General features: G+C 34.3%; 10 protein-coding genes across 13 annotated transcripts; 3 read left to right on the forward strand and 7 right to left on the reverse strand.

Annotated features, from left to right (window-relative positions):
- The first annotated feature begins 216 nt into the window (after nucleotides 1-216).
- Nucleotides 217-2334, forward strand: LOC100633258 (proline-, glutamic acid- and leucine-rich protein 1-like). Of its 2 annotated transcripts, none has more exons than XM_003386813.3 (4): nucleotides 217-324; nucleotides 502-777; nucleotides 1132-1335; nucleotides 2010-2334. In XM_003386813.3, the coding sequence occupies exons 1-4, from the start codon at nucleotides 289-291 to the stop codon at nucleotides 2166-2168; spliced, it is 675 nt and encodes a 224-aa protein (XP_003386861.1). In that variant the 5' UTR covers nucleotides 217-288; the 3' UTR covers nucleotides 2169-2334. The 2 variants fall into 2 exon arrangements, with proteins under 2 accessions (XP_003386861.1, XP_019852518.1); XM_019996959.1 differs by having other exon boundaries at nucleotides 222-319; nucleotides 500-777.
- Nucleotides 2335-2381: 47 nt separating this feature from the next.
- LOC100633387 (uncharacterized) lies at nucleotides 2382-3315 on the forward strand. Its single transcript, XM_003386814.3, has 3 exons — nucleotides 2382-2573; nucleotides 2631-2801; nucleotides 2986-3315. The coding sequence occupies exons 1-3, from the start codon at nucleotides 2421-2423 to the stop codon at nucleotides 3148-3150; spliced, it is 489 nt and encodes a 162-aa protein (XP_003386862.1). The 5' UTR covers nucleotides 2382-2420; the 3' UTR covers nucleotides 3151-3315.
- On the reverse strand, nucleotides 3146-4535 carry LOC109582287 (uncharacterized). 2 transcript variants are annotated; one of them, XM_019996958.1, is made up of 3 exons: nucleotides 3999-4535; nucleotides 3709-3753; nucleotides 3146-3517 (listed from the first exon to the last, which is right to left on the reverse strand). In XM_019996958.1, exons 1-3 carry the CDS (start codon nucleotides 4512-4514, stop codon nucleotides 3365-3367), a joined length of 714 nt encoding a protein of 237 aa, XP_019852517.1. In that variant the 5' UTR covers nucleotides 4515-4535; the 3' UTR covers nucleotides 3146-3364. The 2 variants fall into 2 exon arrangements, with proteins under 2 accessions (XP_019852517.1, XP_019852516.1); XM_019996957.1 differs by having other exon boundaries at nucleotides 3580-3753.
- A 56-nt stretch (nucleotides 4536-4591) lies between these two features.
- On the forward strand, nucleotides 4592-7282 carry LOC100636787 (protein lin-54 homolog). Its single transcript, XM_019996956.1, has 16 exons — nucleotides 4592-4717; nucleotides 4768-4862; nucleotides 5077-5200; nucleotides 5248-5309; nucleotides 5358-5476; nucleotides 5532-5558; nucleotides 5619-5687; nucleotides 5753-5858; nucleotides 5915-5971; nucleotides 6036-6060; nucleotides 6118-6170; nucleotides 6236-6335; nucleotides 6721-6823; nucleotides 6878-6959; nucleotides 7002-7089; nucleotides 7142-7282. The coding sequence occupies exons 1-16, from the start codon at nucleotides 4615-4617 to the stop codon at nucleotides 7180-7182; spliced, it is 1254 nt and encodes a 417-aa protein (XP_019852515.1). The 5' UTR covers nucleotides 4592-4614; the 3' UTR covers nucleotides 7183-7282.
- On the reverse strand, nucleotides 7170-12147 carry LOC100636913 (DNA repair protein complementing XP-G cells-like). The gene is made up of 13 exons (XM_019996954.1): nucleotides 12043-12147; nucleotides 11823-11998; nucleotides 10816-10931; nucleotides 10692-10760; nucleotides 10577-10643; nucleotides 10396-10533; nucleotides 9330-10343; nucleotides 8993-9275; nucleotides 8870-8945; nucleotides 8761-8824; nucleotides 8589-8713; nucleotides 7443-7728; nucleotides 7170-7384 (listed from the first exon to the last, which is right to left on the reverse strand). Exons 1-13 carry the CDS (start codon nucleotides 12128-12130, stop codon nucleotides 7268-7270), a joined length of 2619 nt encoding a protein of 872 aa, XP_019852513.1. The 5' UTR covers nucleotides 12131-12147; the 3' UTR covers nucleotides 7170-7267.
- Nucleotides 12145-24295, reverse strand: LOC100637039 (NADPH:adrenodoxin oxidoreductase, mitochondrial-like). 2 transcript variants are annotated; one of them, XM_019996955.1, is made up of 19 exons: nucleotides 24267-24295; nucleotides 23129-23162; nucleotides 23034-23083; nucleotides 22930-22980; nucleotides 22707-22802; nucleotides 22562-22651; nucleotides 22492-22512; nucleotides 14232-14294; nucleotides 13840-13962; nucleotides 13740-13784; nucleotides 13623-13691; nucleotides 13460-13564; nucleotides 13211-13403; nucleotides 13081-13132; nucleotides 12898-13021; nucleotides 12623-12812; nucleotides 12471-12578; nucleotides 12368-12418; nucleotides 12145-12321 (listed from the first exon to the last, which is right to left on the reverse strand). In XM_019996955.1, the coding sequence occupies exons 3-19, from the start codon at nucleotides 23061-23063 to the stop codon at nucleotides 12182-12184; spliced, it is 1551 nt and encodes a 516-aa protein (XP_019852514.1). In that variant the 5' UTR covers nucleotides 23064-23083; nucleotides 23129-23162; nucleotides 24267-24295; the 3' UTR covers nucleotides 12145-12181. The 2 variants fall into 2 exon arrangements, with proteins under 2 accessions (XP_019852514.1, XP_003386890.1); XM_003386842.2 differs by lacking the exons at nucleotides 22492-22512; nucleotides 22562-22651; nucleotides 22707-22802; ... (2 more) ...; nucleotides 23129-23162; nucleotides 24267-24295 and adding an exon at nucleotides 14377-14560 and having other exon boundaries at nucleotides 14232-14327.
- On the reverse strand, nucleotides 14572-15763 carry LOC100633513 (uncharacterized). The gene is made up of 7 exons (XM_003386815.3): nucleotides 15593-15763; nucleotides 15430-15550; nucleotides 15219-15350; nucleotides 15006-15131; nucleotides 14906-14956; nucleotides 14801-14859; nucleotides 14572-14749 (listed from the first exon to the last, which is right to left on the reverse strand). Exons 1-7 carry the CDS (start codon nucleotides 15712-15714, stop codon nucleotides 14677-14679), a joined length of 684 nt encoding a protein of 227 aa, XP_003386863.1. The 5' UTR covers nucleotides 15715-15763; the 3' UTR covers nucleotides 14572-14676.
- LOC105312873 (uncharacterized) lies at nucleotides 15866-17056 on the reverse strand. Its single transcript, XM_011405852.2, has 6 exons — nucleotides 16945-17056; nucleotides 16506-16899; nucleotides 16321-16455; nucleotides 16133-16269; nucleotides 16027-16078; nucleotides 15866-15974 (listed from the first exon to the last, which is right to left on the reverse strand). The coding sequence occupies exons 2-6, from the start codon at nucleotides 16890-16892 to the stop codon at nucleotides 15960-15962; spliced, it is 726 nt and encodes a 241-aa protein (XP_011404154.2). The 5' UTR covers nucleotides 16893-16899; nucleotides 16945-17056; the 3' UTR covers nucleotides 15866-15959.
- On the reverse strand, nucleotides 17120-18143 carry LOC109582288 (uncharacterized). Its single transcript, XM_019996960.1, has 6 exons — nucleotides 17859-18143; nucleotides 17662-17808; nucleotides 17415-17471; nucleotides 17302-17366; nucleotides 17201-17252; nucleotides 17120-17152 (listed from the first exon to the last, which is right to left on the reverse strand). Exons 1-6 carry the CDS (start codon nucleotides 18114-18116, stop codon nucleotides 17129-17131), a joined length of 603 nt encoding a protein of 200 aa, XP_019852519.1. The 5' UTR covers nucleotides 18117-18143; the 3' UTR covers nucleotides 17120-17128.
- Nucleotides 18177-22190, reverse strand: LOC100637166 (putative acyl--CoA ligase YdaB). Its single transcript, XM_003386843.3, has 11 exons — nucleotides 22095-22190; nucleotides 21884-22046; nucleotides 21428-21546; nucleotides 21231-21378; nucleotides 21012-21172; nucleotides 19352-19551; nucleotides 19104-19297; nucleotides 18948-19051; nucleotides 18720-18890; nucleotides 18561-18669; nucleotides 18177-18507 (listed from the first exon to the last, which is right to left on the reverse strand). Exons 1-11 carry the CDS (start codon nucleotides 22155-22157, stop codon nucleotides 18257-18259), a joined length of 1683 nt encoding a protein of 560 aa, XP_003386891.1. The 5' UTR covers nucleotides 22158-22190; the 3' UTR covers nucleotides 18177-18256.
- Nucleotides 24296-24868: the final 573 nt, after the last annotated feature.

Below are 24868 nucleotides of genomic sequence, written 5' to 3' on the forward strand. Positions count from 1 at the left end.
TCAAATTCTCTTTGCTAAAAAAGCAATAAAATTATAGCATTTGCATAATATTCTCAATGGAGGTTGAATCAGTCTTAAGAGAATTGCTAGTACATGATGTCATGATATACAGAAGACATGCAAACAGCATGAGAGAGTAACATAGACATGATAGATTTGTATGGATCATTGTATACCGGATAGACGAAACAGGTGCTGTAAAAATTATACATTCCTGTGGTCTCATTCTAAGGACAACACAGACAGGGCTTCTGTATCAGTCAGCAATCCCGTTCTCTTTGCGAGGTAATGGATCAAAACAATCAGGAGGAGCAGCAGCAGCAGGTTAGCGTACCATTGGTCTGTAATAATAAATACTTAACTGTATGGGCATTGTTTTGACCACCTTGGTTAGAAATATGTAAACCAAACGGTTTATTAATTATTGTTTTATGAGATTGTAGCAATGCCTATACATCAATGTCCTTGTGGTGTTATTATTTAAAATTGTATGCTATGTAGGATGAAGTTGTTACTATTCCTGAATCACCACATGAGAAGACTCCTTTCTCAGATTCAGAGCCAAGACAGTTATCTCCTGCTCCTCTACCCCCACTCCGGCCTCCCCCACAGCAACGACCTCAATCAACATTTGAAGCTGGTAGTTCTGCAACATTACCTGCCCGACCTTTATCAGCTAGCGTTGACTACTCTACTGGAGATTTAATTTACGATAAATTACCAGAGACTCTCCCAAGACCTCCGAAATCTACTCCGGCTCCTTCCATGAAACCAGTAGTAAGACTTGTGCACTGACTGTATTGAATTTGCATACAGTAATATTATTGCAAGAGCTTGTACATAGGAAGCCTATCTTTGAAATTCCTTGAATTAGACATTCATTCCAATAGCTTGAGCTTATTAGCGAGTAATTCAATATCATTGTTAAGTTTGACAACATGCTCTTTAAAGCTGCATATATTGTGCATCAATATAGTCATTATTATAGTCTTTGTGCTGCCTATTAACACAACAGGATAATCTTATAAATGTACTGGAGCAAATGCTGAGATAGTATATCTATGAATAATGTTATATATCTATGAATAATGTTAAAAGGAGGATGTTATTACTAGTACTCCACCCTTTTAGATTGAAGAAAAGAATATGGCAGAGGTGAAACAAGAGGAGCCCGTTGAAGAAGTAGAGAAGAAACCACCACCAGCAGAAGAAGGGGAGGATGATTACCCCAGGGACTACAAGACGTGCACAATTATTACCATGATACTCTGTAGCCTCATACTAAACGTCTTCTCCTTTGCCTGTCTCGTCCCTGCCTATTATTATTCTTCTCAAGTAAGTTTTTGTCTAAGAGACTAGTTTTTATCCAATAGACACGAGGTCACACGTGTGATTTGCCTTTTTCGTTTAGTTTGGCACCATTTTCTTGTAAATTGTGTAACATTTTGTCGATATGTAAAGAATTTCGTTATTTTTTCATTATATGTATATACATGAGCAATAACATGTGTACAGCAATGCCACATACAAGTACACAACATTGGAAAAGAATGCATGGTACAGTACGATTAATTTTATTTATTTGTAAAACCGTTAGATCTCTATTGCAATGATATGAAATAGTAAAATTATAGTGCCACTATACCAAGAATGTATACTACTAGTAACCAATCATAACATTCTATGAAATACTATGGGAAGAATTTCATTGTACTGAATATTTCATTGTACTAAATATTGATTTAAATTTGAAGTTTAGAATATTTTGTTTATTCATGCGTGTAATTGAAAGCACTGTAGTTTGTGTAGTCATATTGAGTAAAAACAGTGTATTAAGGAACAAGGATAGGAACTGATAAATGAGAAGTGTATAATGTTTATAATAAGTTATGAATGAAACTCTTTTGTAGTATTACATGTTAGATTGTATTTAAATTCTCAATAGTCTCAATGGAATTCTATAGCTCATAGCTGTATAGCTACCTGGTTACTTATTATTTCTTTGATAGGCTAAATTGAAGTATAAAGATGGAGAATTTGATGACGGGGTTAAATTGGCTAAGAGGTCCTTGGTACTTAACCTCATCACAGTGATATGCACGTTTCTAGCCGTCTTGCTTATTTTTATCATAGTTATGGTAGCATTTGGTGCTGCAGGATTATTCTGAGCTATAAAATGAATTATCAGTGATTATTATTATTATTGATTATTGTCGCTCTCTTTTTATTAATTAACTAACATTGCATTTTCCGATCTTCAGTTTTTATCTTCTTTCCTTATCAGTTTGTGGTTACAATGGTTATTACAATAAAACAGTTTAATTAATTAATTTATATTGTGCCACGCCTCCCTAATTAATTAAATTGTTATTGAGTCGAGTATAATTTAATACGCACACTCCCACTTCGTTTCTTCTTGAATGGCTCGCGCTCCTCCAAACAGAGGATCATATATTCCTCTTTCCACTGCAAATCCAGAGCCACCACCTGCTTACACTCCTGTAGATGCTTCCAGTAATTTTAATTCAGGGACCAACCCAAATCCTACGGCCCAACAGCAACAGCAATCATCAGTAAGTGCCCGCTGTCATGGTGAATATTGACAGCATTCTCAATCTGTTTCCTTGTAGAACGTAGTTGTTGTAAGCCAGCCAGGTGCTCAACGGATCCAACAGATTCAACATATCGCTCGTCCTAACGATTATCTTATACTAACGACGCTCCTATGTCTCTGCTGTCTGTTTCTTGGAAATTTTATAACTCTGGTCTGTCTATTCCCTGCTTTCATTCTAAGCCTAATTGTAAGTGTTGTACTTTTGACAGTTGTGTGAAATTTATGTATTAATTATTTTCTGCTGACCAAGTGAAAGTATAAAATTATGTTATGTATACTATTTGTGGGTGCATGTGTGGCCAACTCCATTAATAATAGTTATAAATAAAATGATTTTTAGTTATTGTTGTTCCCACTGTGTATTTGTACAGGCTAGCAACTATAATGACCTCGGAGAGTATCGCTTTGCAAGAAAGTTTGGCTCGTCAGCTTGCACCTGTAACATAATTGCAGTGCTATTCACTGCAGTGGTGGTGCTCTTGGCAGCTGTTATAATTATTGTCATGATGTTTGTTTTGGGTCTTATATCAGTTTAATGTGAATTGTAACTAATGGAATCAACATTAATGGTTACCACTGTCAATAATAGTGTTATACATGGTTATTCTTGACATTTATTAATTTGGAATCATTTCTGACACACACATACATATACTAACACTACACAACGTTATGATTAAAATCTGTTCAGTTTATAATAATTTGATATTAAAATGACTGAGTGAATTGATTGATTATTTTTTTGAGGAGTTAATTGGTATTGGTTGCCACGACTACCACAACTGGAATAACAATAGAGATAATTCCAATTCCGGTTACAATTGAACTGATATTTAAGATGAAGGCACACCTACTGTAGCTGTTTGCCAAATTATATCGACCTTGTTTGTTGTAATGCTTTGACTACAAAAAGAAAGAATAGTCAGTATATAAAGTATTAAGTATTGTACATAATAATTGCTTACAAGACAAGACGATAACAAAGCAGCAATACCACAAATCACTCCAAAAGGATTGACAAAAAGACATAAAAACATCACAATCACTGATATATGGAGATAACTAGATATGGCTGCTTCCTCTTCTATACTAACCGGCTTATCAGATGCGGAAGAACACTCCTTACCGTGACTGCTAACCTGAATGTGTAGAAAATACTAAAAATTAATATATTGCATTATTAGTATTTAGTAATAGTGTTAAAATTATGTAAAAAGATCTAGCCTTCATTAATGCATTAGTAGTAGCAATGTTAACATTTTTTATTTATTTATTTATTTCAGAAATTTACAGTACACATTAATAGAGAGAAGCAGAGATTAGAAAAGAGAGTAAATAGCAGTACTGAGGGTAAAATTTTAAAACAAAAATAATGTAAACTAGCCTTTTCATCTTCAGGAGCTGGTGTCACGATTATAGGTGGTGGCTTCATTACATGAGGACACAACAACAACTGAGAGTGGAGAGGAGGCTGAGACTGCTGTTGATGTAATTGGCTTGGATCCAATGGGAGTTCACTTGTTTCCAAATAGTCTCCAGGGGATGGTGGGGGAGCAGTTGGTAGCAGGAATGATGATACAGGAGTGTTGCGATCCAGTGGTAACTGCACTTTGCTGCTGTCCTGTGAGCCAGTGCTGATATTAGAGCTACCTCCAGAGTGGATCTTATTAGGTGTGCTTAATAGCTGAGTAGACAATGGAGTATTGTGTTCACCCCCATTATCAGTGGGGGAGGAGAAGGTTCCTGTACACTTTGCTTCTTTCTTGTAATAACTCAGTTTAGCGCTCAGTTCTTTGTGAAGAGCAACAACATCTGATACTTTTGGGGACAGAGAAGATCCACGGGTATAAATGGTAGAATTCTTTCCAGCCACTACACGACAGCTCTCAGGCGAAAGCATCTCTCAGATTACCAGCCAAAACATGTGACCCGAGCAATTTGATTGGTCTATTATTAGATTAGGCATAAGGCCACACCCACCAATAGCGCGAAGGATAAAAATGGCATCAATCCCACCAGTGAGAGGCCCTAGTATAGGAATGAGTGGCAAAGACTTTAGTGATAGAGGGAACAGTGCAGCTGGAGGAATGCTACCTTCTAACAGTAACATATACTGTTGGCCCTATTGAGTTATTATTGTATCACTATTGTAGGAGGAGGGGGAGGAGGAGGTATGGTGACTAATAATACATATCTCGTTACTAATAATGCACAAGTACTCACTCCGTCATCAATAAACAATCAGCAAGTAAGCAAAAACGAATATTTGTGGTGACAGCAATTGGTGGGATGTGAAATTAGCTTTTTACATCTGAGATTTTGTAGTGACATAATCATTAAAACAAAATGGCAGGTCTGATATATTCTCATAGAATCGCCAATTCTTAATCACTGCCAGTCACTAATGTTAATTCCTTGCTAATAATCATTTCCTACTTTGATGTTATATTATTTGTATGTAGTCATTGTCAATACCAGTATCATCCAGTAACTCTCTTCGTAAAGTACTAGTGAAGCCTATTGCTCCTAAGCAAGGTCTTCCAATGGGTATGGTCCCAGGATTAGTGGCCACGCCCAATAACACAGGTTGGTATACTATTTTTGTATATTTTTAGTAATTTTATTCAAAAAAGGTCCAAATTTATTGACGTCTAGTGATCAAGGAGGTGGAGCTTATACTCATAATTACTTACAAGTAATTAATTATTGGTATATACCACCCACCTGTTTAATTAATTTATAGTTACAGACACTTACCCAAAATGCTGCCCCTCCATTGTCTGCTGGTGTTACCGTGACAACAGAACAAGGAAAGACTGCTACCATTCCTCCACCTTCTCATCAACAATCTAAACCAAAAAGGTAAACATTAATTATTATATTTATTTATTTGTTTGTATTGAAATAATAATGATAGGAGAACATCGTCACAGAGTTCAGGGAGGTGTGTTGTTGTTTATTGTTGTTGTTGTTATTATTATTATTATTATTATTATTGTTACAGTGGCGCTAACCTAGCATCAAATAAACCAAGAAAACCTTGTAATTGTAAAAACTCACAATGTCTGAAACTGTAAGAACCATGTTATTATTATTGTTATTATTATTATTATTATCATATAATCTTCTTTTATTCAGTTATTGTGATTGCTTTGCCAATGGTGAGTTTTGTCGGGATTCTTGTAACTGTCAGAATTGTAAGAATAGTTTCCAACACGAAGGAGACAGATCAAGAGCAGTAAAGGTAGCGTGTGAAAACATGATTACATGATACATGTACATGAACATTTTCATTTGAAGGCATGTCTCGAGAGAAATCCAAATGCTTTTAAACCTAAAGTTGGTCACGGAAGAGTTGTAAGTTACTCCCCATATGTACCATTAGTCCATTATACTGGTGGCCATTGCCTTTTATTGTTAGGGAGATGAAAGGAGACACATTAAAGGCAAACATGTTCAATCATCACTTACCTTATGTACATGTACTCTTACTTTTTGTTTAGGCTGTAACTGTAAAAAATCAAGTTGTCTCAAGAATTATTGTGAATGCTACGAAGTTAGTTTGAACATAATTTATTAGCAAGTAGTCTTTACCCTTCCTCTCTCTCTCTCTCTCTCTAGGCTAAGATACCCTGTTCTCATTTATGTCGATGTGTTGGTTGTCAGAATCTTGCTGATAGACCAGAGGGTAAAGGACTAATGCAGTTAGCTAATGCAGCAGGTAAGAACGTGCATTGAGAATAGAAACAAATGCTTGCATGAGTCAAAGTGTCAGTTTGAAGCTTACACACTTTCTACCATAGGGCGCCTTTTTTGAGGGCTGTAAATTTTACAAATTTGCCTTTGCAGAATTAATTTTCACAAATTTATGCCGTCTGCCATCTTTTACCATAATAATTTTGATTTTCACAGAAATAATTTTTGTGAATCTTTAAAAAGTTGCAAAATCCGCAAAATTTACAGCCCTTGAAAAAAAAGGCACCCTGCGGTATCATTTTGTTTCTATAGCACTTTGAGTTGCGACACAAGTGCACAAAAAGTAATGTGTCATATTGAGAGCCTGCCTTAACGAGTACTGATTGACTATTCATGATCTCTCTTGATAGATCTACGTACCCAGCAACAGAAGGCAGCATCAAACCATTTCCTAGACCAGCTGGAATTCTTTACTCCTCACTATTCACAAAGGCTGCAAGAAGAGAAACAACGGTAAAAATTATTACTTGTTATTGTAAATTTGATGCTACTTAATCATTTTGTTAGCTTGCCATATTCATTTGTCAATAAAGATGTCACTAAGGCAACAACTTTATGTTTGTTGGAAGAGGCCAGTCATTGTGCATCTGTAAGTTCCATTCTATTATTATTATTATTATTATTATTGTAGAGTGGTAAATCACCTGTTGATATTGAGAGGGCTGTACTCATTGAATTTGGCCGTTGTTTAGAACAAATCATTAACTCTTCAGAGACAGGTAAATGTCATTAAAATCATTAATTATTATCATTATAAATTATCATTAATAGCAAATCAAGTGCATAGAGAGGGTGTGTCTGGAATGGTATAAACACATTATAAATGAACTAAAAACTAACAAACAAACACTCACATTAATATTAATGATGTTAATTTTATTTATCAATAATGCCTTATTAGTCTTCACTTGATGATGATGATGATGAAGATTCTGAGACTACAGGAGCTGCTGCTGGTCTTTTTCTCTTCCCTCCTCTTCCTCTCTTACTAACTGACACTACTTCATCATCTATCTAATAATTAATAAAATTAAAATTAATTATAAAAAACTAATTCAAATCTAGTAAGTACCTCCTCAATATCAAGTTTCGATATCTTTCTTTTTCTTGATTGCCCTCTCCCTCTCTTTCCTCTCCCCCTCCCTGTCTCTTTGCTTGTACTTTCTTCTTCGTTGCTGGTCAAACGAGTTATGGCAGCTCTTAATCTCTTGCTCTTGTGTCCCCTTCCACTAAAAGGAGGCAAAGGAAGGGGAGGGGCAGTGGGCGGGGTCTCTTTTGATTTGACAGCTCTTCTAAGTACAGGCAGTAATAATTTGTCAGTGTGTGATATGCTCCATCCAAACTTATCTAAAGTAAAACTAAAAGAAAGATATAAAATGACAAATATGCAGAAAATTTGCCTTTATACAACAGACACATTGCATGCAGAATAATATAGATAAACAGCATGATGCTTCATTAGCTGACAAGCACTATAATAATACATTGCTTTTTGAGTAAGTTTTAAAATTCAAAAAAATACAACTTTGATCAGAACCAGCTCAAAGTTGATATTCACAGTAAAGATATATTAGAAAAATTATAAAAATAGAGATTTCCCTCATTTTCATTTTTGACAAAATTTGGCGAAAGAGTACAGGGTGTTTGGCTTAATTTTTAGCAACTTCAAAAAATCGAATTTGATCAAAAGTTGATACACACTATAAGGACATGTATATGTATCAAAAAATTTAAAAATGGAGAATTCTTTTATTCATTTTTCGCAAAACTTGGCCAAAGATCAAAGGCTATAGCCTTCAGTCATAAATTCATATAAGTTGAAATTTGATCGAAATCAACTCAAAGTCAATACACAACATAAGGACATGTATATGTATCAGAAAAATGTCAAAATTTCTAGTAGCCATTTTTGACAAATATTTGGCTCACAACAACCACAGCCTTTAGTCAGTGGCCAAATTTTTGAGCAGCTTTAAAAATTATAAAAATCCAATATTGATTGGAATTAGCTTGAAGTTGATACACACCATACGAACATGTATATGTATCAGAAAAATTATAAAAATGTAGAGTTCTCTCATTTGTTGAAATACCCTGTATTATATATAGTACAGTGTCTCTTTGACCCAATTTTTGAGCAACTTGACGATCCATGGACAAGAAGTTGCATGTGGAGGATTCTGAATTGTACATCTATAATAAGAATTATTATTATTACTCTCTGATGAGATCTAAATCAGCAGTTCCCCATTCAAATGTTTCCTTAGAATCATCAACAGCTGGTCTCATGTACTGATCCCTTATCAATACATTAGGGAAATCATCAGGGAAGGACAGCCCCCTCTAAAACAAACAAAAATACTATCATAATAAATAATGATAGTTTTTACTATTTTCTTTTGTAGAGGTGATTCTTTCAAGTTGTTGACTGTATTACAGTCAATGTTACACTGTCTGTGTGAAATAAAATTTGCAACTTAATTTTTTGACCACACCTACTTCAGTTTTATTAACGGCTCCAATCCTTCACCTTTGAAGAACTGAACTAGCTCTAAAGCATTGACCACACCCACACCTAATTAAGAAAATAATTAACAATGCACCTCCCCCTCTCTTAATTACCTTCTATTCCATCAGTATAATCGCATCCTAATAAATATGCCAATATAATTAAGTTATTTCTATCTAATCCGAGAAGTGTTTCAATGTCAGCATTCCGGTAATATTCGACATCGTGAGACCCAGTGAACATGTGCCTGTATACATTCATGCCACCAAAGAGAAAGACGTCATTATCATCAGTGATGGTTCCTTGTGTCAGAGACAGTGACTCAAGAGTAGAGCACTGGGCTTCAGCTTCTGAGGGACTTTCCAAATAAGGTAAACCAAATAATCGTAACAATTCCTGATAAAATTTATAAAATACATTCCACCACACTACATGTATTATTAATTATACCTTTGCCTCTTCGATAATGCTGGTAGTAAGGCCAGCAGTTCTTCTTTCTTGCTTATTTGTTTCTTTATTAATACTTTCCAGTTCTTCTGTTATTCTCACCTCCATCTCTTTAGTTGGTAACTCCATTAGCTCTTTGGCATCTTCCACAGCAGCCACCATCTCTTCTTCATTAATGGCTGATCCCTCCTTCCCTCTCTCCTCTTCCTCTCTCTTTTCCTCTTCCTTCTCTTCTATTCTTTCGTCATAATTCGTTCTTTTTTCTTCTGTTGTTTCTTTATTAATAGTCAATGGTTCATCAATTTTTACCTCTTCAAATTCAATTTCTGATTCAGAAGATGATTCGTTGATGAGGATTGTCTGATTGTTAGCTAATTTCTCAACTGGTAAATGCTGCAGAACATTAGAATCACTGATATCAGTCTGAGAAGCATCACGAGACAAGTGAACAGTATCATCTTCTTTGGCATCATAATGTTCAGGTGGATCAGCCTCAGTAACAGGAGGAGTAGCTACTATAGGAGAGCCCACTTTACCAGCTGTAGGACTATTCCTCACGTCATCAGTTGTAGGAGAGTCCATTTTACCAGCTGTAGGACTAACAACATTCTTGACAACATTACTAGCAGTAGGAGCGTTCATTTCATCAGCAGCTACAGGAGAATGAAAGCCCATTTCACTAGCAGCTACAAGAGTATCAAGTGGGCTAGCATTGCCTGTAGTGAAATCATCAGATCTCTCTTGTATATCAGGTGTATCCGTAATATGCTGACTATCAGTGGCTTCCTCCATTGTACTACTACTAATGAAAGAGTCTGTGCCCTGTATTAATATGTATCTTCTTTCTTCAGTTGATAAAATACGATTAGCTTCAACTTGTACGTTTGTTCCCTGAGGTATTCCCAGTGAATTTGATTGGCTACGATTCAGAGTCTTCCTAACGTCACCTAATTTACGTGAGAGTTGACTCCGTCTCATCACACGTGACAACTGATAATTAGAAAAATCATTAGCATCCTAAAATAAATAAATATTTATATAGCAATTATTATTATTATTAATACTGTACTTTGGGTAAGGCCATTGGATCACATCTTGCTGTTCTTTCTTTCTCTTTCTTCTCCAGTAAGAGGTCATGCTGTATCTCGGGCGGTAGGCAAGAAAATGATTCAGAATTGACATCAATGTTATCATCATCTCTGTAAGACTAATAAAGAAAAATAACAACAACAACAACAGCAATTACTTACGTGATCATCAAAATAATTTGTATCTTCGTGCTCACTGATTTCTTCAATTGACTGATTAACTAAAGCACTAATAACATAATAATAATAAGTAATATTATTATTATTACAATAATACCTGTCCTTTTCAGGTAGATAAAACATGTCCTCTTCAATATTTGTTTTTTTAATATAGCTGGGTATATCTCTAATTAAAGAGCACTCGTCTAATACTATTACTAATAACATTAATTTTGTCTTACAGTTCTTTTCCAGTTATTGTTTTAATAGCCTGAGCCTCCAACAGTTTCCTTGATCTTTTATCCATTAGTTCCCCGGCAGCCTTACCTGCTTCTTTCCGCTTCCTTCTTCTTAACTCCTACATACACATATCAATGATACATACTGTCCAAATACTGTATAGTGCAAAATTTTCATGGGCTATAAATTCTATGAATTTGCCCAAAAACCTAAATTGTGGATTTGTCACAAAATTTTTGTCCAGGGCAAAAAATTGTTCTAGCTCCATACTCCACGTGTATTATAGATATAAACACTAAACCCTAACCTTAACTGTGTAGAGTTGCCCGGACAAATTATACCGTAGGTTGGGATATATTTACGGCTGCAATTATTCGCGGTCATAAAAAAATTTCAATTAAAAACCATGGAAACCGAGGTGTTATTTTAATTGAAAAAGGCGCGATAGTGAAGAAAAGCACCGTGCTGCAGTGTTCTTGAGCTGTTCTTCTTGTGTCACTAAGCCTTGGGCTCTTTGGAGCTGCTTTACCGGTTCTTTTCAGAACTAGTGCCTTGCCGTATTTTGGGACTCTCCACCCATTCTAGTTAGTGTTTATTGACTTGGGCGTGGTTTATTATCACCAGCACGCGGACCAGCAAAAATTTGCAGCAAAGATGTTGAAAGAGCTCTGAGGTAGTGGTCCATACAAGAAGTTAACAGATAGAGAAGGACTCGCTATTGGTGAATGGCTCCACTATAGCTGCTAAAGAACAGATGAATAGCTGAACACTAAACACGTGGTCTTAATTGTCATAGCAATGCTCTAACAGTTTCGATGGTTTTTAATTGAATTTTTTTATGACCGCGAATAATTGCAGCCGCGAATATATCCCGACCTATGGTATTATCTAACTCTAATAACACTGTCTTAAACCATAATAAATTAATTTTACAGTTTTAACTCTTAAAAATCACATAATTTAATCCCTCAATAATTTGTCTGTACAGTATAATAGTAGCACAACGTACCAGTGTTTTAGTCTTTAAAGGTGGCGGGGGGCCATCGAACACAAAGACTGGTCGTATTTGGTAAAACAACAACTTGCATATCCTGTTGAACAGTACTAGTAGGTGTGGTTTGGGTATCTCATTCCCGTGATGGTCCCTGGCACCTTTGATAGCTTGATTCAGCCATATACTCACATCTGTTCAAAAATAAAAGAGAGAAAAAGAGGGAGGCATCCCTTACCTACTGCTAATATTTGTCCTTTTAAAGTCTCCGGGTTTATGGCTCTCCCTGATGGCTCCAATATTTTCCAAAGATCCTTGACCCCCATTGTGACATCACGTGTTAGACCATGCCCACTAGTTATAAAACTTCAGTAATGTTAATTTTTATTGTTTTTAATAATTTGCAACATTTCTAGCACAGAAACAATCTTTTCTCTTGGTTTTCCTACCAATTCTCCTCTCCTCTTCTCTTCTTCATCAATCTTTAGCCAGTCCTCAAAAAGAACCGGCTCAAATCCTACTCAACAACAATGCTAGGAATAGCAATAACAACAACTGAGTACCTTTTATATCATTCAATATGTCCCTAGCTGTATTAGAAGAAGGAAGCATCCCTATTAAGATTACAATATATATAATACAATATTAGAGGGATATAGCTGTTACCATTCTTATTATCTTCTATAATACTACCAGCAGTTTCAAATGCATCATTCATGGTAGTCAATATCACACCAGTTGGGCCTCTCTTTACCCAACCACTGCAATATAATCCTAAAATCTTGTAATGAACAATTTAAATAAATAAAATGACATACCGTTGATAGTAGTTCCATTATTGACTACTCTTCCTTTACTGTTATTAATAATACCCAGTTTCTCATCAAAAGGTATTTCTGGGTCTATGTTTCTACTCTTGTATCCAATGCTTCGAAGAACCATGGAACAATCAATAGTTTCATACTCTCCACTACCAACAGCTGTTGTATTCCCACCATTAGCATCTTCCTACAATAATGATAAACAATAATAATAATAATAATAATAATAATAATAATAATAATAATAATAATAATAATCTCTCTTTTTTTACAATTAGTTCATTTATTTCAAGTTTGATTCCTTTCGTTATTTCATTTCTTGCTATTATTTCCATTGGACTTCGGCAGAACAATAGCTCCAATACATTATCATCATTACTAATATCTCTACCATCACTAATAAATTAATATTTTAATAATAAATAAATAAAATAGTATCACTCTTTTATGATCACCTTGATGTCTTCAACATTAATTCAGTCAATCTTTTACGGGGTCTAGGCAGTTCTACAAAATATGGTTGTCATATAAATAGAACTGATACTAATATAGCGCCATATATTCTAAAAATAGTGACAAAATTACCTGAAATTATATCCTTATATGGCAGCATATCCTTGTGCTTTATCATGGTCTTGCATTGTGGTAGTTTTGTCATTTCTCTCAATTCTTTTATTGTGAAGGCAACTTGTAGAGGACCTCTTCTTCCAACCATTATCACTTTCTTTATTTTACTGAAGGACAATGCGTCAACTGCATGTGAACATATATCTGTCTCCTAATGGAGAGAAAAGAATTAAATTTGCTAAGATTATAATACACATGTATAATAACTTTTAAAGTATCTAGTGGTGTCAGTAGTATTCTAGCGATATCCAAAGCAACATTTCCTTGACCAATGATTACAGCTGTATCTCCAGATGAGAGATTAAGATTTAACTAAAATATGTACACATTTAAAATAAATAAAAACAAATATATTTAAATTATTATTTACATTTTCATAACCAGGAAGGCCGTTGTACCAGCTGACAAATGATCTTGCAGAAAATACTCCATAAGAATCCTATATTAATATTAATAATAAATAAATAAATAAATTCATATAAAATACTTCTCCTTTGATTCCCATTGTTTTGTCTTCTTCTGCTCCGTATGCCTACAAAAAGCCACACCCATTAATAAAATTAAGCCAAACCCATCTAATTACTTACCAGTACTACTCCATTGTAATATGATCTCAGTTGGTTTATATTAATATCAGTGCCAATATTAATGTTACCAATAAATCTGCAACGATCAGTTAAAGCTAACGTTGTGAACTGATTAATAACATTCTATAGCAATTTTTAAAATGAAGAATTCCCTCTGAATCATTCTTAATTTGGCTAAAAACCCATTAGTCAGATTTTTTGCAACTTAAAAAATTTATTAAAAATCCAATTTTGGTTGGAATCAGCTCAAAATTTCTACACAACATAAAACATGTATATGCATTTGAAAAAACTGATTTTTTTTACTTTTAAAAATAGTCTGTGCTGTAGAACAAACGGGTATTTGGCCAAATTATCGAGCAACTTTAAAATTTCATAATGCATGCACATACTTTAACTTCAGGGTGATCTGGAGCTACACCAAACCTAATTAAGCCGAAAGGAACAGGAAGAGCCTCAAATATATCTACACGAACATCATCACATTGCTGAGCTTAATCATAATAAAAATAAAATAAAAAATTCCACATTTACTACTTTTATTAAATGGTGAGCAGTATAAAATCCAGCTGGACCACTACCTACAATAGCTATTCTTGTTAGCCCTCTTCTTCCTCCACTCAAAGCGGCATTATTACTTTTAAAAGACCTAGAGAGACACTTGACTGCAGAAATGTACCAAGACATCAGAGTAGGCGTGGTAAGTAGGCGTGGCACGTCTGTACTTAATTAATCATTACGTCATAATTAGCTGGAAAAAATAATGGGGTTAACAGTATTAGAAACAGCAAAAGGATTTTTTTTAAAAGCAACTGTCAGCAAGTTCCAATTGACTGTCTAGCGTATGCATTTTACAGGCTTGCGGTAACCACAGTCAGTGAATGCAGATGGTGGAATGAGCTGACCAGGGCTAAAACAACAACAAAATAACAATAATTAATAATCCTGTATAGCAACTTACTTGGAAGCATCAAGTTCATAATAGCAACATCCAAGTATGCTTGTGATATCTTTAGTAGCCTACAGACAACTGTATTAATCATTATTACATCATTCTTCTACTTACTGTTTTGCAAGCAGATGAACATTGACCTTGATGATAGGCACTAATACAAGTCTATATTACAATAAACATAATAAATGAATAAATAAAAATGTTAGCTTACATCAAAATCAGCAGTATCATCCTCAGGAATGAGACTATCAAGTTCATTCCAATCATTAATGCAATACCTTCCTCGAGGATCGTGATAGCAAGATTGATTGAGATAATCCAGTGCAGTCTGATTGACCTAATAATGATAATAACAAGAACAACAATATAATAACAAGAACAACAATATAATAACAATTCATTGTTGTATTTAACAATTACTTACTGGTCCAACAAAGTTAGATCCACAGTCAACAGTCAGTTTATGAAATAATGTCAGGATAACATGTGGACAATGGTTTCGGCAGAATCCTGCGACATCACTGCTTGTAACATTTGGATATGCCTCAAAGGTAGCCTGTAATGGAAACAAAAAGAACAGAATGCAGCATAAAAGCGCTTTAATATCCGAGAAAAGTTATTCCAGTTTTACTGACCAAGCAAGATTTGAAAGGATCAACAGTGGTTTGTTGAGCATCAATGAAGCAATTGGCGCTCTGCCTCTTTTCCCTCTTACTTTGGTGAGTGGCAAGTTCTACTTTGAACTTGCGTATGGCCCTAAATAACAATCAACTAAATATCTAATCACAATTTACAAACTCTGAGATAGTCCTAGCAGCAATATGCTGGCTTTTCTGAAAAGTGGGCCGGCGCAACACACGGGCATCAGAGAGTGCCACAAATCCAACGACAAGGAGAGCAAGGAACAAGAAGCGGGACATCTTTACTTTACTCGTAGAATGGTATTTATGATCACACACAAGACGGTCACACACAACAAGATTAGCAAAATACTAAGGGTGGAGCTGGAGTGGAGAAATGAAAATTAATTCGTGGGTGGAGCTCGAATTTTCATTTACTCTAATATCTATGCTCTAATAATCTGTTTTCAATTACTTTAAAAACACTAAAAAGCAGCAATGTTTTATTAGCAGTTTTAATTAGATCCTTCATTTCCTTGCAGCCTTCATTTCCTTGCAGACTAAATTAAAAAAGTGGAAAATAACAATGACAATAATAATTTAGTGACATACACAATAAGTTGGTGGAGTATAACCACAAGTAGTAAAGAGATCATCAGAAGCTCTAAAAAATAAACATTATAATTATAATTATCATCATCATTATTATTGCTATTACAAATCAGCAGGCCCAGGGCTAAAGAATCCAGCCATTGCCTTGTAGCAGCAACCAAGAGTACCAGTGATGTAGGTCAACACATCAGAGCACTCAGTTGGGCAAGTACTGGTATCACTTTGATACAAACTAGTACAAGTCTACAAGCATTAAAAGAGATAAGATATTAACAGTGCATTTATCTTACTTACTAAATATTCACTTCCTTTGTCGGATGAATTATCGATGAATATAGTTGTTGTTAGTTGATCCTCCTTCAGACAATAGTCACCATTAGCATTAGTATAGCATGTCTCATCCATTGCCTTTATTATATTTGCTGGAAGCTAAAATAATAATTAAAAAAAATAAAAGCTACAAATTACGATGATCTCACTCCAGGGTCTTGGCAGCAAGCTGTGACCTGATCAAACACATCCTTCACGTCGTTGCCGCAGTGATCCTGGACGCAATAAGTATTGACCTCACTATCACTCACTCCAGTACCATCAAATAAGTGATTAAATATCGTCACGCAATTCACAATCGTGTTATTATCGCTCAACTGGTTAGTAGCATCATCACAACTGCTGTACCTACAGCTAGAGCTAGCAGCAAAAGTCTCCTGGAGGCCATCAGACACAGAGCCTCCTCTTCTAACAGCTGGTTTATTCAAAATATTGAGGACAGTCTCACGCAGTAGCTTAGCTTTATCAACAGCAGCACTCTCAACTAACAAAGAAGTAGCAAGGAAGAAAGCAGCAACAAGGAGAACCTTCATCATTACCCCTCTATACAATAACAAAATAAAAATATCAAAAATATCATACACTTACTTTTCTTTACTGTTATATTTTAGGTGGAGCTACTTGAAATGCATAACTATATTTACAAGCTGAGGTTGAGTTCAGTGCATGTGTGGTATCATCTCATGTTTCTCATGTGATTATCAATAAATAAGTTCACTTCTTAATGAATATAATTAACAGCAAATATTATGTCATTTTACTAGTTTATTGTTTATTTCTTTTTCTTATTAGTACCCTATACAAAGGAAATAAAACATCTCCCAGTACATACAAAGTTACTTACACAAGTTGGTATAGTAGCAGAGCAAGCACGGACCATGTCTGATCCAATGAATCTATCGATAAATAAAAATCATGAAATATTACAGTCTATCTTTAACTTACGGGAAACCAATCTTCTCTATAGCATCATAGCAGCAACCAAGGTCACTCACAATGTTTGACAGTGTCTGTATAAACAGAATGAGGGGAGGATTAACTATGACATATGCACTTACTGTTTTGCAGTTGTCTGTACAGTTAGTCCTTGATAGAGCATAATCTTGAACACAGAGCTAAGCAAATATAGAGAAAAGAATATGCTAAAAGTTTAATACATGTACAGTACATATACATGAAGGTGCACAAGTACATACAGTACATTATGGATGTACACAAAAATCATTAGCACTACACAGTGTACATACAAACTGATACAGTACATTATAATGCACATAAAGTCACTAGGAGTACATGTACACATACATTATAGTTTATAGTGAAGGTGTTGTTGACTCCAGTTTGAAGTGGATATATGTATATCTTCCATAACGTCAAACAATCAGTTCTGTTGTACTGCCAACAAGACTCCTGCAATAAATTATAGAATGGATCATCAGGGCCAGAGGGAGCCTACAAAAATACAATACTTCATATATTTATATAATATCATTACTACTTACTCCACCTCCACAAGCTTTTGTGATAGAGCCATATATTGTGGTAAGTATCATGGGACAGTCATTCTTCTCACAGAAGGTATTTATTGTATCGTTGTCAAGGTTATATATAGTTCCAGATGTCAGTATCTCATTGCAAATCCCCCCAGCACCTTCAGATAACTGGCTCTGTGCCTCAATACACGACTCACCAACAGAAGGTGATATAATGTGTATCAGTAATAAAAGGCAAGTTGATTTTAGAAGAAACAAAGACATCATTGCTCTGCTCTGCTGCTATTTCAAACAAGGCGTGGCACAATAAATAATATATTAATTATCGATATTCATTATGAATCATAAAGAAGTTGCTCAAATTATGTCATTACTCATTACTTTTAAAAAGTTGTAGATATTGTTCCTCATGCAGTGAAAAGATAAAATGCAACAAAAACCATAAACAATTGAATTAATAATAGCAATAAAATAACAAGGGGATTACTGATGATGACAAACTTGACTAGCGTCAAAGCATCTTTTAATTTTTGATTTCCTTCAGCAAAAAGGACGGCAGTGTTAGGCTTAGAGGCGTGACGACGATCTTTAGCAATGTGTGGTTTGATAACAAGCTCATCAACTGGGACACCCTCCAGTTTAATAAAGGAATCCAAAGCTATAAAAACAACAAATATTAGTATTATTTACTCATCTTCCTCCTGGCCAAACCTTCTTTTTCCTTGAGAGGCAGTCCATCTGGTGCTTCAATGAACAAATAAGCTCTCCCTTTGTGATTGAGATAAGCAACAAAAGTAATCTTGCTAGTTCTATCCAGTATCTAAACACACATTATAGAATACATAAGATCAATAGAGCTATCATTATTACCTTTTGTTCCACAATTGCTGACCAGTATGTCTTCCCATTCTTGGTGTCTACTACTCTCCATTTTGCTCTTCCCACCAGCCAAATGTAACCATCTTTATCAACATAGCCAGCATCTTCAATCCTTAGCCACACCCTACCATTAATATCTGTAATGAGACGCTTAGCCTCAACCTATTAAAATTAAAATTAATTAAATTATTAATCAATTAATCAAGTACTTATAATTACCTCATTAGTATTGACGTGCCATCCTGATATTAATAGCTCTCCTATTTCACCACAATCAGAGCGTAATGAGTCAATATCAACAGGATCACTGAATACTTTTGAATCTAAGATCAATATTGCATAACACAGTGTAATGCAAATCCCAAAATAACCTACCATCTTGTACAGGAATGACTCTGACACTGTCCTCAACAAATGGTTTACCAACACACAGTGCATCTGGTCCATCTGCCTCCAGTAGCTGCTTCTCTTTGACAGATATTACACTAATCGGCTCGGCCTCTGTACTGCCATAGGCTATCAGTACATTACTGTCTTTAATGACACTTGAAATAGTACGCAGTGGACCACTATAATAAAAATAGTAAAATAATTTAAAAATTAAAAATAGTCTTAGTATATACCGATATATAGTCGATCCTCCTACTAATGCTAATTGAACTGGTAAGTGACTGATGCCATTCTCTGATGCATATTTAGCCACACGGTGCAAAAAGTGTAACGATCCTCCCAAAAAATTCATCTTGTATTTCGTTAGAGTTTGAATGACGTCAGCTGGATCGCATGTGGTAAAACGAGAGAACAAACCACCAGTACCACCCACCTGCAATAATGAATGAAAAGGCAGATCATGCATTTTGTATTAGAGAGCAGCTACACCTGCAGATAAGACCCCTATTGACATGCTGCACACACTACACAGTCAAACCAGTCTACTCTATTCCAGACACAATAAAACCATCCCTGACTCCCTGATAATATAGAAGTGTCCTTATTTCAGAGGTTCATTTAATATTGTATTGGGCTACAACAGGATTTCCCACAAAGCACGTTAAGTGAGCTAAAAGCATGCTTCATGAGCTAACAAGCACTACAATAGTGGCCATGCAGACTATACAATAGTACATGTACAAGGCTTTGGGGCATTTCAAATTTTGTAAAAATCCAATTTTTATTGGAATCAGCTTAAACTTTCTACACAACATAAGAACATGTACATGTAGATGTATCAGAAAAAAATGATAAACATGAAGATTTTTCTCCTAGCCATTTTTGGTAAAATTTGGTCAAAGTCCTTGTACAGGGACATTGGCCTGATTTTTGAGTAACTTTAAAAAATTTGTAAAAAATCAAATTTTAGTCAAAATTAGCTCAAAATTTCTACGCATCATTAGAACATGCATGTGCATCAGAAAAAAATATAAAAATGGGGAATTCTCTCATAGTCATTTTTGATGAAATTTGACCAAAGACCCTGTACTATAGTATTGGAACTTTTGGCTGATTTTTGAACAACTTTAAAATTTTATAAAAAACAATTTTGATCAGAACCAGCTCAAACATTCTACACAACATATGTACATGCATATGTATTAAAAACAAAAGAATTCTCTACTTTCAATTTTGGCGAAACTTGGTCAAAGTCCCGGTACTATGATACAGACACTTTTGCCATTTTTAAAAATTAAATCTTAAAAATTGTAAAAATCCAATTATTGCTCAGAGTTAACTCAAACATGCTACACAACATAAGAACATGTATATGTATCAGAAAAAATATAAAAAAGGACAACTTTCTTCTTGTCATTTTTGGTGAAATTTGGCTACAAGTCCTAGTACTAGTACAGGGACTTTGGCCCAAGTAACTTAAAAAATTTGTAAGTATTATTGAGATCAGCTCAAAAATACAGCACAAGAACATGTGTATGCACTAGAAAAAATTATAAGAATAAAAAATTGAGCAACTTTAAAATCTCTGCATGAGCACTATGGCAAAATCCTGTGGGTAACCCTATTTCTATATAGAGGTGTCCTTACTTTAGAGTGCCCACAATAGCAGGTTTGACTGTATAAAACATGCATGTAAAAGGCAAGACAAGTAAAATATAAATCAAGCTTGCTTGTGGATAGTTTTACAAATAAATTCACCAGGAATGTTCCTGGAGGTTTCTAAATAATTTGAAGCGTGATTTAGAAATCTTCAATAAAGCAATTTCATTGGTCAACTCAAACAGTGCATAGTAGAATAATACTAAAAAATGACAATGGTAGTCCACCACTTACTTTTAAAAAGTGAAGAGGGAAGACAGCAAGGTTAGTAAGACCGCCGCATTCTTCTTCATCAAGTTTTATGATTTCTTTCATATACTTGTCATACATTTTTGATATACACTTTGACTGGAAGAGCAGAAACTCATGTTTACGGAGCAATAGCTTAGGCATACCTAGTGGAAATAAATAATAAATAAAGTAAATAATAAGTAAAATGCACATAATCTTTACCAGTGCTCCCAGTGGTAAAGGTTATCAGGGCGTGTTCAGTATTGATGACATTCTCCGGCATAATTAAATCATTGTAATTAGTTAACAAAGATGATGAATAATCAATCTCAAGCAGTTTAGGTATTGCTTTAATTGATGGAAATATGTACTGGGAAAAACATAATTATAAAGTAATTGCTTTTATAAAATTATATTACCTTCAGCCACTTCATTTTTGTACCTTTCATCCATACACACATAACAGGATTTGCTTTACCAACACAATAATTGAACCTCTCTAGTCCCATTGTTGGATCAATCAGTATAATAGTACCACCTAATAAAACAGGGTTGGAATCAGCTACATAGTATAAAGACATCAATATGCATTAAAATGTGATAAAATTAGGGGTGAAAATAGGTAGCTTAATTTTGTATTTTCTTAAAACTTTACATGTGGTTTCGGAGCCAGTTTTTGGAAGAAACATGAGCTAGAATTATTTTTCCAAAAATTTGCTAGAATGAGTTCAAACTTCATGCATATATCAGTAAAAAAATCAGTAAGAAAATTCAAGGTAATTTCAGGTCTCAGGAGCCAATTATTTTTGGAAAAAAACATGGCTACTTGTATTTACACTTTTGAAAACAACAGGTTGGTCCTTTTCTATCTTTACCTAGTGCAAATATTGCTACAATGACAGTAAACATGTCCAATGACGGAGACACTGCTAGTAACACTCTATCCCCTGGCCTTAGGCCTGCCTCTCTCAATAAATGAGCTACTTGAGACACACGAGAATGAAAAGCACCACGAGTAATGGCATCATTATCAACAATCTAAAATTTAATAACATCAAATAAAAGGATAGTATTTATTCATCTCACCATCAAGGTCCTGTCTTGATCTTTCTGTAATGTTTGCAAGACGTGATATGAATAATTCTCCATTTTTCACACTTTTCACTTAATGATCAGTTGGCTAATTAATTAAGGCTGGGCTAGCCTAGCCCTAGACTAAAATCTGACCAATGAAATGCTAAAGCTCACATGAGCTTTATAATTCAACTGTATCATTGATAGTTCAAGACATAAGTTTAAATTTAGTAGCAATGCAATGTTTTAGATTATCATCTAAAGTTTCTTGTTTCCACGCCACTGAGCTATTGGGTTGTTGATTGGCCAACGAATAAATTCAGGAGAGTCCATATAACTCTTTATAGCAGGAAGAACCTAGGCATTGAAACAAATATCATAATATTCTTTTATTACTTGTAATGTGTACCTCAAAGCGATCCATATAAGCCTATTGTGATTTAAGGAAATTATAAACCGAAAATTACATGCTTAGCTACCTTAAGATTGTCAAGACCATCAAATAACTGAGGATGGAACTCCCTGTGTTGGTCAAACATTTCATAAAAGTGAAAGTCAGGAAAAGTGATCTATATTGTTTTCATTTATACATGTTATTACTTATTAGTATTAATAATATTCTACCTCATTTCCAGCAAACCAAGGTTTATCTCCCAAGTACTTGGACATTTCCTCAAGCTTAGCCCGAACAGTTTTTAAATATTCTTCTTTCATCGATTCCTAAAAATATTAATGAGTTCATGACCTTGACATGATTATATGCCATTCAATAGAGAACAAAATTAGCTAATATAGCTACATGCACTCTTGATATATTACAGCATAAGACATTTTAGGAAAAAATTACCATTTGTGAACTATAGCAAAGTCTAACAAATCCATTTCGGAAGTCCATAGCCTATTTTAGCATTATTAAATTAATTGACACAGAATTACAAAATATTGCATTACCACATTGAGAAGCATGTCAACTGTAGCCATATCAGCTTCTGTTTTACCATCTGTTCAAATATTACAGTCAAACAAATCCAATATTATAAACTCACAGAGATTAGCCTTGCGTCCAAGATAGGTTAAGATCTATGAGATTAAAAATTAATTGATAGACCATGCACATAGCGAGCTTTAATTACATAATACCATAATTATTGTAGTACAAAATTTTTATTTTAGACACATATTTCATTATTTATTATATCTACAAATAAACAACTTTAAAATATACCTATTATTATCAGAATGTATGACATAGAAAATAAAAAATTACATGCACCAGTAAAAAATTTTATTAACATTTTACAATATTTTGCCTATGCAATTAAAGTGTCTCATACACATACCAGAAGGTACCATGTAAGTGTTTCTTGAGGAAATAATATTTTATGAAATTTGTTCAAAACTTTATTTGCAAATTCATAAAAAATAAGAGCACATATGGTACTCTTTAAGGATGAGGCCAGGGTTCCCCACAAAGCATGCTAAGTGAGCTAAACAGCATGCTTCATGAGCTGACAAGCACAGTGAAATGGGCAATTCTAAAAATAATTTATAAAAATTTTGGATCTGCATACACAGCATATAGACATGTATACATATCAAAAAATTGAAAATTTTCTCCAAGCTGTTTTGACAAAATTTGGCTGAAGACCAGCTATCCTTTTGGTGTTGACAGCAACTTTAGAATTTCCAAATTTGATTGGAATCAGCTCAAAGTTGATAAACAGCATAAGGGCATATATATGCAATTGTGTATTGAAAATTGAGAAATTTCTAGCTCTTTGTGTTTTATGTCAAAATACTATAGCATAGGTCTTTGACATAAACATGTGCCTTGTCAATAATTTCTTTTTGTGGATTTATTTTGAAAATCTGCAACCCTATTACTTTTGGAAAAGTAATTTTTGTCTTTGTTATGTTACAATTAAAAGCAACAAACAGAATTATAATTTTTAAAACACTTTTTCAGAAGAATTGATGGAATTATCCTACCATCATTTTACTGCCAGAAATTCCCAACCCTGGTTAATGTTTCAGTTCTTAACTTGCACCATTAGAAAAACCACGCTATAGTATTTAAAATCATAGTCCTCATCTTTACACTTAAACATAAAAATGAAAGGGGTTAACCAAAAAACTAACAGAGATTCCTGCAGTACTTAAATGCATGTGGGTACGCACATATACTGCATTGGTCTGTATAATCTTCACATCACCATCAAATAGATATGGTAACTATAACATATATAATTATGACTCGTATATTTATCAGGATGTACATTGGGAAAAGGTAGCTTTACTGAATGCAATCCTTCTTTGGAAAAACTAGGAGCTAAGAGATTTGACAGATTTGTGAAATAGATTTGACACTCAGTGACAAGACCATGTGCATCATGCATGATAAAATGGAGAGTTGGGAAATGTATATTAATTAAAATTTTGATATGTGTTAGTAATAATAATATTCTATCTCACTGTCTACTTTGACATTTTCCCAACCAGTTGTTCATTGATTCTTTAAAATAGGATAATGAATGACCTTGAGAATAAGGAAAAATACAATGTGGCTACTATTTTAAAAACTAATGTTGGAATAAGGGCTGTACACTGAACTATCTACTTAACATTATTTTATAAAATTATAGAAAAGTCCAACAAATTCATTTCATTACTGACACAATGCAATACAATTTTGTTTGGTAAACTGAAATTAAATTGACAATATTGATGCTTGTTGACAAATTAATATAACTGCAAATGAAACATTGTAGTGCCACCAATCTAGTTTA

Source organism: Amphimedon queenslandica, unplaced genomic scaffold (assembly GCF_000090795.2).
Source record: "Amphimedon queenslandica unplaced genomic scaffold, v1.1 AMPQUscaffold_13392, whole genome shotgun sequence".
Taxonomy (NCBI): Eukaryota; Metazoa; Porifera; class Demospongiae; order Haplosclerida; family Niphatidae; genus Amphimedon; species Amphimedon queenslandica.

What these genes read in the sequence shown, in the direction of transcription:
- LOC100633258 (XM_003386813.3), top strand. Translation starts at nt 289, where the DNA reads ATGGATCAAAACAATCAGGAGGAGCAGCAGCAGCAG. An exon ending in AGGAGGAGCAGCAGCAGCAG is followed by an intron (nt 325 to 501) that starts GTTAGCGTACCA and finishes TATGCTATGTAG; the next exon opens with GATGAAGTTGTTACTATTCC. An exon ending in CTCCTTCCATGAAACCAGTA is followed by an intron (nt 778 to 1,131) that starts GTAAGACTTGTG and finishes CCACCCTTTTAG; the next exon opens with ATTGAAGAAAAGAATATGGC.
- LOC100633387 (XM_003386814.3), top strand. Translation starts at nt 2,421, where the DNA reads ATGGCTCGCGCTCCTCCAAACAGAGGATCATATATTCCTCTTTCCACT. An exon ending in AACAGCAACAGCAATCATCA is followed by an intron (nt 2,574 to 2,630) that starts GTAAGTGCCCGC and finishes GTTTCCTTGTAG; the next exon opens with AACGTAGTTGTTGTAAGCCA. An exon ending in CTTTCATTCTAAGCCTAATT is followed by an intron (nt 2,802 to 2,985) that starts GTAAGTGTTGTA and finishes GTATTTGTACAG; the next exon opens with GCTAGCAACTATAATGACCT.
- LOC109582287 (XM_019996957.1), bottom strand. Translation starts at nt 4,514, where the DNA reads ATGCTTTCGCCTGAGAGCTGTCGTGTAGTGGCTGGAAAGAATTCTACC. An exon ending in CAGCTCCTGAAGATGAAAAG is followed by an intron (nt 3,754 to 3,998) that starts GCTAGTTTACAT and finishes CTACACATTCAG; the next exon opens with GTTAGCAGTCACGGTAAGGA. An exon ending in CTTTGTTATCGTCTTGTCTT is followed by an intron (nt 3,518 to 3,579) that starts GTAAGCAATTAT and finishes TTCTTTTTGTAG; the next exon opens with TCAAAGCATTACAACAAACA.
- LOC100636787 (XM_019996956.1), top strand. Translation starts at nt 4,615, where the DNA reads ATGGCATCAATCCCACCAGTGAGAGGCCCTAGTATAGGAATGAGTGGC. An exon ending in AGGAATGCTACCTTCTAACA is followed by an intron (nt 4,718 to 4,767) that starts GTAACATATACT and finishes TCACTATTGTAG; the next exon opens with GAGGAGGGGGAGGAGGAGGT. An exon ending in AACTCACAATGTCTGAAACT is followed by an intron (nt 5,688 to 5,752) that starts GTAAGAACCATG and finishes TCTTTTATTCAG; the next exon opens with TTATTGTGATTGCTTTGCCA.
- LOC100636913 (XM_019996954.1), bottom strand. Translation starts at nt 12,130, where the DNA reads ATGGGGGTCAAGGATCTTTGGAAAATATTGGAGCCATCAGGGAGAGCC. An exon ending in ACAATAACTGGAAAAGAACT is followed by an intron (nt 10,761 to 10,815) that starts GTAAGACAAAAT and finishes CTCTTTAATTAG; the next exon opens with AGATATACCCAGCTATATTA. An exon ending in TTATACTGATGGAATAGAAG is followed by an intron (nt 8,946 to 8,992) that starts GTAATTAAGAGA and finishes TTTCTTAATTAG; the next exon opens with GTGTGGGTGTGGTCAATGCT.
- LOC100633513 (XM_003386815.3), bottom strand. Translation starts at nt 15,714, where the DNA reads ATGTCCCGCTTCTTGTTCCTTGCTCTCCTTGTCGTTGGATTTGTGGCA. An exon ending in GATCTAACTTTGTTGGACCA is followed by an intron (nt 15,132 to 15,218) that starts GTAAGTAATTGT and finishes TATCATTATTAG; the next exon opens with GTCAATCAGACTGCACTGGA. An exon ending in TATGAACTTGATGCTTCCAA is followed by an intron (nt 14,750 to 14,800) that starts GTAAGTTGCTAT and finishes TTGTTGTTTTAG; the next exon opens with CCCTGGTCAGCTCATTCCAC.
- LOC105312873 (XM_011405852.2), bottom strand. Translation starts at nt 16,892, where the DNA reads ATGATGAAGGTTCTCCTTGTTGCTGCTTTCTTCCTTGCTACTTCTTTG. An exon ending in ACAAAGGAAGTGAATATTTA is followed by an intron (nt 16,270 to 16,320) that starts GTAAGTAAGATA and finishes TAATGCTTGTAG; the next exon opens with ACTTGTACTAGTTTGTATCA. An exon ending in AGCCCTGGGCCTGCTGATTT is followed by an intron (nt 16,079 to 16,132) that starts GTAATAGCAATA and finishes TTTATTTTTTAG; the next exon opens with AGCTTCTGATGATCTCTTTA.
- LOC109582288 (XM_019996960.1), bottom strand. Translation starts at nt 18,116, where the DNA reads ATGATGTCTTTGTTTCTTCTAAAATCAACTTGCCTTTTATTACTGATA. An exon ending in CAAAAGCTTGTGGAGGTGGA is followed by an intron (nt 17,809 to 17,858) that starts GTAAGTAGTAAT and finishes GTATTTTTGTAG; the next exon opens with GCTCCCTCTGGCCCTGATGA. An exon ending in CTGCTACTATACCAACTTGT is followed by an intron (nt 17,153 to 17,200) that starts GTAAGTAACTTT and finishes TCCTTTGTATAG; the next exon opens with GGTACTAATAAGAAAAAGAA.
- LOC100637166 (XM_003386843.3), bottom strand. Translation starts at nt 22,157, where the DNA reads ATGGAGAATTATTCATATCACGTCTTGCAAACATTACAGAAAGATCAA. An exon ending in GGAGGATCGACTATATATCG is followed by an intron (nt 19,298 to 19,351) that starts GTATATACTAAG and finishes TTTTTATTATAG; the next exon opens with TGGTCCACTGCGTACTATTT. An exon ending in AGTCATTCCTGTACAAGATG is followed by an intron (nt 19,052 to 19,103) that starts GTAGGTTATTTT and finishes TATTGATCTTAG; the next exon opens with ATTCAAAAGTATTCAGTGAT.
- LOC100637039 (XM_019996955.1), bottom strand. Translation starts at nt 23,063, where the DNA reads ATGGCTACAGTTGACATGCTTCTCAATGTG. An exon ending in TTAATGTTGAAGACATCAAG is followed by an intron (nt 13,022 to 13,080) that starts GTGATCATAAAA and finishes TTAATTTATTAG; the next exon opens with TGATGGTAGAGATATTAGTA. An exon ending in CATATTGAATGATATAAAAG is followed by an intron (nt 12,322 to 12,367) that starts GTACTCAGTTGT and finishes GTTGTTGAGTAG; the next exon opens with GATTTGAGCCGGTTCTTTTT.